We start from the raw sequence: 11,211 nt of genomic DNA, 5'->3' as shown, positions 1-11,211 counted from the left end.
GATGGCTGTCTGTGAAAATCTGCACATTGTACATGTGCTTCACATTTTGAGTGATGGGAAAAATATAGAGATAAATTGGTTAAAGCATCGGTCTATGGGAAATTATATCATTACTCTTACGACCTATAAAAGTACCAAAGTTCTGGAGAGTCTAGTAAGTGGTGGAAACCAGGAAGATCTTTGGGAAATATTACTCTTTATTTTTAAGCTGATGACATGCATGTGTTAAAAAGACATGCTCCAAGAATTTCCATACCTCTCTCAAATCTCAGCATCAATTATCGCTGTTAATTCACCATTTATTCTAAAATTTTAAGCTGGTGGAGAATAGTATTTGTAAATTTTAATCATTCGAAATCTTCATCACAAATGTACTGATGACATGCATGTGTTAAAAGATTAGTAGACCAATTAACATAGCAAAAGGAATATCTTTTTAAGTGTATGCTGTAGGCAAACTCTTGGTTTGAAAGCTTTTCTTGGATTAAACTGATAGTCAATTCTGATATTGCTTTATGTTTTCTTTTTCGTTTTCTTCTGAAAAATGGTAAAATAAACATCAGCAAATGTTAATATTAGGCCCAGAACCCATGTTTTGAAGTAAAAAGATAGAGATCTCAATATTGAGATAATATTGATAGGTACTAGTAGCAAAACCATTATACCAGGTGAGATTATTTAAGTATTTCATAAATTTGTAAATTCTCAGACCAGAAATTACAAAGAAGAGCACATCTGCTTGATCCACAGTATATACTTCAAGTGCATAATAATCAACACTAGAAGGCAAAACTAGATAGATACTAACAACATTGTGCATAGAGGATGGCTGCATGCTTTACAACAAGGGGCTATAGCAAGTATAAAAGTTTATATAACTTCTATACACATGCATGCACCAATAAGCTCCAAAATAGACATGCATGTAATCAGCTGCAAAATGAATACATTATACATGCATGCAAATAAGCTCAAAATATACACATGCATGAACCTATAAGCCTCAATATATACAAATGTATGTACCTATAAGCTTCAAAGTTTATCCATGCATGTACCAGTACACTTCAAAATATACAACCGCATGTACTCGTACTTTGAGCCTTACAGAAAAGACATGCTCCAAAAAATATTAGGTGGAACTCACAGCCGCATCATAATGCGAAGATCTTCAACACGCATCTGCTTCTGTTCCTTGGCTACCTTCCTTCCAAATGCACCAGTTGCCAATCTTTTCTTCCTTTCCTGCAGCTCTAGGATTCTCTCCTCGATGCTACCCGATACTATCAGCCGAACCACCCTCACTTCCTTCTGCTGCCCAATTCGGTGAACCCTGTCCATTGCCTGTTCCTCAACACCAGGGTTCCACCATGGTTCCAACAGGTATACCCTTGATGCTGCCGTCAGATTTATGCCAGCCCCTGCAGCCCTAAGGCTTCCCAGTAGGACAGTTGGTGCATCAGGACCAACCCTACTGAATTCATTGATCACTTCAAACCTCTTTTTCATGCTCATTGAGCCATCTAATCGAAGGATACAAAACCCTGCATCCTTCAGTGGTTGCTCAAGCAAGATTAGCATCTTCTTGAACTGAGAGAAAACAACCGACTTCATTGATGGGTCCTGTTTCTTTGACGCCAGTAGAAGTTTCAATAAGGTAGATACCTTTGAAGAGATGGGTCTATTGGAAAGAAGAGGTTTACACTCATCATCATCTGAAGATTGCATTTCTGGCGCTAGAAATAGATCTGATTTCGATAGCGGATGGCGACATATTGGACAACAAGCATTATGGTGCTTGAGGGTTCTCAGTATGCAGTTCTGGCAAAATATGTGAGCACAGCAAGTTATGACAGTTTTGGTTGGTGGAGAGAGGCAAACAGGGCAATCAAAGTCATCTCCATCCTCAACCAATGAGGCTAATTTCTTCAGCAACTCTGGGTTCTTGGAGACATCTGTATCATTTAGTTATTAGAATAACTACATGACAAACAAGAAAAATGACAACATGAAGTACGAGCAGTCATAAAATTAATATTGGAAAGGAACTTGGAAGTCATCAAACTAAATGTGTCTAGAAAGCGGCAATTGCCCTTAGTAAAGAATGAAATGACTGATTTGATAACATTTCCTGGTGTACAGAAAATAAGATAAGATCAGAAATGAGTTTGAATTCTGAAGTAAGTCACAGAAATGAGTTTACATGAGAGCTATTCCCAGTCTCGCTAAAGAAGACAATAACATAGTTGACAGCCAACACATGTTGAGACCCATGTGAGAAATTTACCAATGAAGGTTGAGTCCTCATTTAATCACTTTCTTACATTCTAACTAGTACTGCCTGCTTAAAGGCTAGTAGAGATAACAAAGGAAATGAGAAGAAGAAAATATTCCAAGTACAAGACAGAAGAAAAATATTCTAAATTCACTATGAAAAATAGTAATACAGATAATCAGTTTGAAGAAAAAAGGTTAAATGACTTGATACCTATTTGAATCTGTATGAGAAATGACTAATAATTGTCACTACATCTTATTTTATATATCAGGCACTTAAATATGATTTCTTAAACAAGATACTCTACTACATGGTCAAATCCGAATGATCATACTGTTGAATTAGCTGCCAAAACGCTCAAACTCATGAACACAATAATTAAACAGGCTACTAAGCTTTCTATGACCAAGTTTTTAGAATAGTGACTTCCAACTCAATCTTTTTAATTAAGTTGGCTACCTGCAAAATATCAAATGGATTACCATATTTTCTCTACTTTAATCAATTACATCCTTATGTTAATTCATGGTAGTAGCAGCATCAAATTTTAATTTAACGAGATATTGTGTTCTAAGCATCCAAGGATATAAGCAAGCTTCCAAGTATAGGAATCGGGATTGGGATCGGCCGTCCAAAAAAAGGATGCGTATCGGCCTGTATTTTATAATAATTTTTAAAATTTAGAAAAATTCTAATTTTTAGAAAAAATAATAATAATATGTAAATATAAATTATTTATATATAAAGTCTAAAAACTAAAAAAAATACTATTTTCTCAATCTCTATCTCTCCCCCTTTCTACCACTCACATTCTTTCTCCCTCTCCCGCACAAATAAAAAATTCTTACCTAGTCACCAACTAATTCTCTCTTATTAAACTCTCCTTCTAACTCTCTTTTATTAAACTCTCTCTCCCACTAACTCTCTTTCTTAAGTCTTATTAAACTCTCCCACTACCTCTCTCTCCTTCTAACTCTCTTATTAACTCTCTCTCTCTCACCCTTATCCTCTCCCACACCCTCACCCTCACTGACTACCATCTCTCTCTCTCTCTTCAACATATTTTTTATGTTTTATTTGTTCTCCACTTCTCTCTCTCTTCTCTTCCCTGCTCTCTTCTCTCTACCTCTTACAGCCACAACCCACAAACCCCCTCATTCCCTCTCTCTTCCTCTCTCTCTCTTGCTCGGTTGCTCCCTCTCTTTCTCTCTCTCTTTCCCCTTCTCTTTCTCTCTTATCCATACTCATTTTGGGCGGGATTGGTCGATCTGGCCGATCCCGACCCAAAACAGATAGAGTATCGGCCGAACAAATCAATAGATTGGTTTCAGCCCAAGATCCAGATTGACTACGGTCGATCCCACTTACTAGGATTCATGGATATAATATTCACGATAAGGGGGGCTTGCCACCATGGTATATGCTGGGCAACATAAGGAACTGATTGACTAACACAACCTCTTGAGCTGTTGGCATTGAGTCAAACAGAAAGGAGAGGATGAGGAGCAAGAAGAGAGAGATGTTCTAGAGAGAAAGAGGACATTGTCATTGTAGCTCAATAGGCCACCACTGCTACAGCATTACTAAAGTCATGGGTTCCAACTGCTTAGGGTTAGGATTTGAAGTGAATGACAGCAATAGGGAGATGGTTTTATACAAGGATCCCTCCCTCCCATGGCAAGTGGCACACATTTTTGCAGCTAATACTTAAATAGTTATATCCCTATAAGAAACCAATGCTTTCTCATGTTATCCATGGAACCATAGATCCCAATTTCAGCTGATCCCGATCGGGGCCAAAACCAGCTGGTTGGCGCTGCTGCAGAGAGAGAGAGAGAGAGAGAGAGAGAAGATATAACAGACTAACAGTTAAAGGATAGGGAGGAAAAGAGCTTTTTAGGCTTTATATATGAATAATTATTATTTTTTTATTTTCTTGTAAGTTTTTCTAAATTTCTCAATATTTTTAAATAATATTTAGAATTTTATTTAATTAAAATAGTCCGATCTGATATGGACGGCCGATACATATTATTTTTCCAGACGTCCGATCCTGATCCTGATACCGATTTTCGAAACCTTGCATGGAACAATAGAATGAATTCATGATGCCAATATTTAAAGGAAAAATTGTAGCTTTTCTATTCTCAAAAACTAGATGATGCCCTACTTCACTTTAGAGAATATCCAACTTCCTCACTAGTTCAAGAACTAAACATATCACATGATTCCTATAACATAACACTAAAGTACGAGCAGGTAAGTTGAACTCCAATTGAAGGCCTAGAGTTCTACTTGTCCACACCTGCTGAAAAAAGATGGATAGCAAATAGTTCACTAATGCAGAACAAACTGAATTACTTTTCTTTGGAAATGTGAAATTAGAAGTCATACTATCATGCGATCCGAATTTCATGCTGCAATCAGTGAACTCTTATGTTATTTTATGCTATCACTTGTTACAAGTGTCATGGTAGAAATCATTTTTATAAGGATGTGCCCCCCATAAGGCTACTAACCTAAGCCAACATGCTATTGAAGTTACTGTGCAATGCTCACTAATTTTTCCAAAAGAAAATTACTCATTAAATATTCCACTGTGGGACAAGTTATTTGCATTTTCTGGCTAGTGTTGCAGAGGAACCAACATTGGTTCAAAAAGATTGTGTCCTGAGTCCTCAGTACTGGGCTTCCATGTGACAACCACTTTGCAAATACCTTACACTGACTAGTTTTTGACCTCCTGGACTTTTTTCTCATCTTCTGTTTGAAAGACATACTGTGATTTCTATCATACATTTTCCTTGTTTGTTTCTTTCTCAGAAGGTGATCTAAAGATTCTAAACAACAATTTTTGCTCAAGCATTTCCAAGATCCCATATTATCCAATACCTGCACTTAAGCCCAAGCATCGCATCCACCTCATGGTTGTCTTTTTGACATTTTTTTTTGACTATTTCTTTGTACATTTAGAATTTCCAAACTACAAATGTTCAGAATAGTTTCTAATTTTCTACATTCAAAATTTCCAACTCAATCAGAGTTTGTGATCATGCAACACAGTAACAACAAAAGATAAATCAGCAGGTCGATGCATAGCTTCCTGGAATTTTTTATTAGGCCATTAGGCCAGCTTATGATCAACAAGGCACATCCTTGTTCTACGTAACATTAAACTCCTCACAGTATATTACTTGACTGTCCGAACTCAGAAACCTAAACCAACATGCACCAAAAGAATTCATTATCTGGCTTCCTGTTATAAAAGAACTAGTGAATGCTACAATGTGGCAGTATAAATAACATCAAAGATGACAATTTGCAAACAGAATACTAAAGTGAGAAATTATAGAAAGAAATATTAAGAAATCCAGTAACATGTCTTGCAGATGAATCTAAAGGATGTATCAAGTGGCAATACATTTGCTAAAATTAACTACAAGGAATGAATAAAAATTTCTCAAGAAAAGGAAATCAACAATTGAGATAATTATTTCAAGTAGAGATGACTAACACGACAGCACAAAACAACTAATTTTATCTGGTAAAGGTTGCTAACATGCCATCATAAAGCAAGTTAGATATTGGTATCTAGAATTGTACATGCTTAGTGACAACTTTGATAAAACCTAGTAAAACTCTGCTTCATAAGCTTCAATGGAACTATTGTATACTTAAATATGAAATATATAGATATGATAGTTCATACACTCTAGAAGCTCAGCAGTCCATGAAAACTGCACAACTTGTTATCTTTATGCACAAAAAACATCTATGCAAAACTATTTGATGAAGGATAATGTAGATGAAATGTTTCCTATGGCAAAATCAGAGAAATCAACTGCTTGGGATTTGGCATTTCATACCTCAATGTCCGGTCTGCTGCACATCAAAGATGTCCACAGGAAATTTTGTAAAAAAAGGAATCAAGATAGCAGGCAAGCCCTTTTAGATGGACAAACCAAGGTGCATGTCTAGGTGAGGTTTGGTTAAGGTTTTGTGCAGAAAATTGCTAACAGAAGCAGACAAGGAAGAAAGAAGCAGAAAGAAAGACGATGAATAATAGAGTTCGGATAACTAGACCACTTTGGAGGGTCTCATGCTCATAGTTAAATCATGTGAAGGAAGAAGAACATCAGTAATTCTAGCTAGATGGCCAGTAATTCCAAAGAATATGAAAAATGACTAAAGTAAATTGAAAAATTAAAACAACAACTAAAACAAACTAAATTCTGAATATAATCAATTATGACATCAATAGGTATAATCAAGAACTCTAATCTAGAATGTGTTGTTGGTCTCTTTGCTCTTTCATTCATAGCAATTCTAGCTACATGGCCAATAGAAGAAGCAACATAAGAATATCTTCTAAAGTACAGAAACACCTGTTTTTTAGGATATGGTTATGTTAATTGTTATCGCTCTAATAATTAAGCACATCAATTCAGTTTGCCATAGGCAGTAAAATATGTTAGACAGCATAAACACCAGTAATGTCTTAACAATCTAATTCTTTTCAACTTTCAGATGGTCATCAAATTTTCCAACCAATTCTGCTTTAACTAATGAAAAGAAAAAAAATTACATTTCGGTGAAAAAAAAAATGTCAATATGCCCACCTTTTGAGGGAATTACCCAAGAAGAAAAATATAATTTCACATCAGATTAAGATATAATATCTTTTAAGAGGTGAAAATTGAAATGAATAACATACTACCTTCAAGATGATTGGATGGTAGTAAGGATGTTATATCTGAAGGACACAATGCTACATCATTACAGATTTGACGAAGCCGCAATATAATATGAAGGACAGTAGAATAATTGTGTAACACAGTGTCTGCGTTCATATACTCCCTCACTGTATTTTGTGCTTCTGATTCCATCACATCATAGCGTTCACGTTCCTCAGCTGAAAGATCAACAAAATATGTTTCAACTATTTTAGGTGGCAGCACAACCAAGTTACTTTTCCCATTTTGTGCAGTTTTTGTCCTTCGCAGTGAGATTGCTCCAAGCAAGGCCTAGACAAGTAAAAAAAGAGCAATTTAAAATGGCAAGCAAACAGCAAGTTTTAACAAAATTTCACCTATAAGTCCTTTTCTAATGTTTAAACATAATACTATACCTTTGAAAAGATAAGTTTCACAACAAAATAACAAGGCTGGCAGTAGTTGCTCGCTTTCTGCAGCTATCTGCAGCGGGCTGCAGCAGTGCCCAATAGCACTGCCTCCCACATTGGTATTGATTTATCAGGCGTTGATAAGGATAAATATTGGGCATAAAAGATCCAGCTCTTAGCTTTTGCTTGTCCTATCTTTGTGTGCACTAATCATGAATCCAACTATGTATAGGGAAAATTCAACAGTTGGAATAATAGAAGCTAAGGTGAAGGGAAGCAAGCAGTGATTAACATCATAGTGAACTTATATAATGCAACAATCAAATGACAAATAGACCATTAGTTGATGGTTAAGCCTCCTAGGTATATGTTTTATTAGACAAATCACAAAAAGGTTGTAAACATTTTTGGGTTGCATTTGTCTATGGTTCCTTATGCTTTACTTTTCTAAAAATAGATAGTAGAATTATCTCAGCACCCTTTGTTCATCAGAATTTTATATCTTAGAGACAGCTCTCTTCTATGTCAAACCCCACCCCATCCACCCCGGGGAAATAAAAATAAAATAGTCAACCAGGAATATGAGATGATCAAAGCAGACTTACTTGCAATCGTGACAACCCACTCTTACTTCCTTGATCTAAAGGGCGTTGCACCAAGCTCAGCCAGTAGTTCTTAATTGAGAATGGCTCGAATCTCAGAAAAGCCATATGCGGAAACAGATCAAAGGAGCTGTTCTGAATTGGCGTCCCAGTGACCACCCATCTCCTCTCGGCCTTCAAAGCAATGACAGCTTTCGTCTGCTGTGCTGCAAAATTCTTAATCACATGAGCCTCATCCAGGATTACTCTGTACCACTTTATCTTCTGTATTGGTGGGTAGGAATACCCAAAATCTGCAGACAATGTACTGTATGTCGTAAATACAATATCATACTTCATAAGCTCCTCCTCATCCCTCGTTCGTACTCCATGATACAAGTACACCTTCAAGCTACCAGGTCTAGTATGCTCTTCCAATTGGGTTATCCATGATGAGATCACTGAAGGCGGGCATACAATTAAGGTCGTCTTTGAGCCAGAAACGTCCTCATTTTCTTCACCGTCATCATCAAGTTTCTGTCTTTTTTGTGAATTTCCAACTTTCTTACTGCTTCTCGACGTTGTAGCACTGCAAGATCTCATCTTTCCTTCAACGCTACCACCAGAAATCTCTTTGGCATAACGTCGAACAGGGTATCTGCTACTGGTGGCGATCAAGGAAAGCAAAGTCAATGTCTTTCCCAATCCCATATCATCTGCAAAAATTCCACCCCTCAATGGGTTGGGCCGCTCGTGAGTCTTGTAATTAGTCAGCACATTAACAAAACCCCCATCTTTCTCCTCCCAAAATGGCGGCAACTCGCAAGAATTCTCCCTCCCAACCAACCATCCCAAACCTTCCCTCTGGTGGTCGAACAGCTCTGAAAGGATCACCTCCTTCGGCGGCTCAGCCGGAGTAATCTTCCCCTCGTCCCGGCCCACAAGAGCGAAGATCTCGTCGACCTTCCTCGCACTCTTGCCCCCCCTCTCCTTGACCACGGCGGCCTCGGATAGTCCGAACTCCGGATCGGACACGTCGAACAACTGCATCCCACCCTCCGCGACAGCGGCGCGCACGACCTCGAAGGCGTCAAGGCGCGCAAAGAGGTGGATTTGGCAGGGGAGGCGGAAAGAGTTGGAGGATTTGGGGGGTTTGGGGACAATGCCTTCCGCGGCGACGACGCGGGAGTCGAGAAGGGGCGCGAGGGCGGCAGCGACGGTGCGCTCGATGTGACCGACTTGTATCGAACGGGTGTTGAGGACTTTGATGGCGTTGGGGTCGAAGGGGTTAAGGGGCTCCCGGACGAGACCGACGAGCTCGCGGCCGCTCACGGCGCCGGAGTAGTGCCGGAGGCCGACGATGTTGGCGAGGACGAAACCGACGAGGTACGAATCAGCGGCCTCGGCGGAGGAGGAGGAGGATTCGGGGAAGCCGACATCGTCGTCGTCGTCGTCGTTCATGGGAGGGAAGGAGAGGATTTGAAAAGGGTCGGCGTGGGGTCTGGAAGGAAGAGAAGAGGGTTCGAGGATCGTGAGTCGTGACTATGGTCTAACTAAGCAGGAAGAAGACTACATACTATTACTATATGCTATATAGTGAAATGAAGAGACGGTTTATTTCATCCGTTTAAGCACTTGGCTTGGTTTCTTGAAATGCTTAGGCCTTCATAGATAATTTATAGATAGTTTTATACTTATTTTTCATCCATGATAAAAAAAAAAGAGTACTTTTTCTTATTCCAACTCTATGTTAGAAAAAAAATTAAGATAAACATGTAGGAAATATTAATATATATTAATAATACTAGATTCGGTGATGTTTGACTATAAACTATGAATAAGGGATTCTGAATTCATAGATAAATATTAATACTGTAGAAATATTAAGGTGGCGTTTGGTTCGAACATAAGGAATACTTATTCATAAATTATGGTTCCCTTAAATACGTTTTACAACTAAAAACTCATTTATGTATATTTTGGTCAAATCTTATATAAAATAAATCACATGACAAATTATCTACAAAATATTATCACAGGTAGATGGTGTGATAAAGTTATGTACATTTTCTAATTAAAATTTTTAGTATAATTAACATACTTATTCATAGTTAATAACTAAACACAAATTCTTGCATAAATTTATGAGTGATTTGTATTATAAATCAAATTTTTTTATAATTTTGCCTTACTAACCATTTTAAGTTTTCTTTGCAAACTCACCTAAACTTTTCAAAAAGTACCAAAATTGACCTTATACCAATTTTGAGGATATCTCTCTACATTTAAGTTACGGTAAGACTTTATTTAACCATAAATTGATTAAATCACTATTAGCAACACATTAAATGTTGTTTTGTCTTTTTTCTGATTAAAACTTCGTAATGACTAACGAGAGATAGGAGAGAGGAGATTTATTTATTCTCCTACACCAAAACAAACTCTATACTTACTCTATACTTATTTCATACTTTCTCTATACTTTCTCTATACTTGTATCTTTCCTTATGAGTATTGTGATAATTACTTTACAAAAGAAAGCTACTTAGCAACTTACTCTAACTCTATTCTACCAACATTATTAAGAAAATTTTGGCTAGAAAGGAGAATCCCAAGTATCAAACTGCTACCTCAACTAGTGATAGTTAGATCGGCGTGAAAATGAAAGAAAACAATATTATTTTAAGATGAGAATACGAAGATAATAAGGAAGAGATGCTCAAAATATACAAAAGTGGGGCATAATGTAACATCTTGCCAAACAATCCTAGTGATGCAAATAACCAAGTGTCTGCTGCACCATCAGCTCTTATACTCATCACAACATTCTAATTTTCTTAAAGTTTTATTTGTCGGTCTACTTATAGATATAGATTCCCATTTTGTTTCTATTGCCTTCTATTTTATATCTATATATTCATATATTGTTTTAGGTTTATGCTTGATTAGTTCTTATTTTAATAAAATGAGTTTGAAGTTATTATAAAATCAGGTGCTAGTATAATTATAGATTTTGTAGTTATTAACTATGAACTCCATAATAAAAAATTATAAATTCCATAGTTATTTAGTATGGATTCTATACTAACTGGTCTTCATAGTTCATATTTTGAGATTTTGTATATATTAATGTCAGATTTTATAGTCAATAATTATGGATTCTTTATTTATTAAATTTTGTATGACATTTTCATGTTAGTCTGCTTCAACGTACCACCTTCAAGAAAACT

General features: G+C 36.8%; 1 protein-coding gene across 1 annotated transcript; it reads right to left on the bottom strand.

Moving 5' to 3' along the window:
* Positions 1 to 775: 775 nt before the first annotated feature.
* Positions 776 to 9,578, bottom strand: LOC140791372 (putative SWI/SNF-related matrix-associated actin-dependent regulator of chromatin subfamily A member 3-like 1). Its single transcript, XM_073141912.1, has 3 exons — positions 8,006 to 9,578; positions 6,996 to 7,302; positions 776 to 1,955 (listed from the first exon to the last, which is right to left on the bottom strand). Exons 1-3 carry the CDS (start codon positions 9,440 to 9,442, stop codon positions 1,144 to 1,146), a joined length of 2,556 nt encoding a protein of 851 aa, XP_072998013.1. The 5' UTR covers positions 9,443 to 9,578; the 3' UTR covers positions 776 to 1,143.
* Positions 9,579 to 11,211: the final 1,633 nt, after the last annotated feature.

The sequence above is a fragment of the Typha latifolia genome, chromosome 6 (genome assembly GCF_019914945.1).
Source record: "Typha latifolia isolate L0001 chromosome 6, TyphaL0001v2, whole genome shotgun sequence".
Lineage (NCBI taxonomy): Eukaryota > Viridiplantae > Streptophyta > Magnoliopsida > Poales > Typhaceae > Typha > Typha latifolia.
This window is presented reverse-complemented; position numbering and strand designations above follow the sequence as displayed.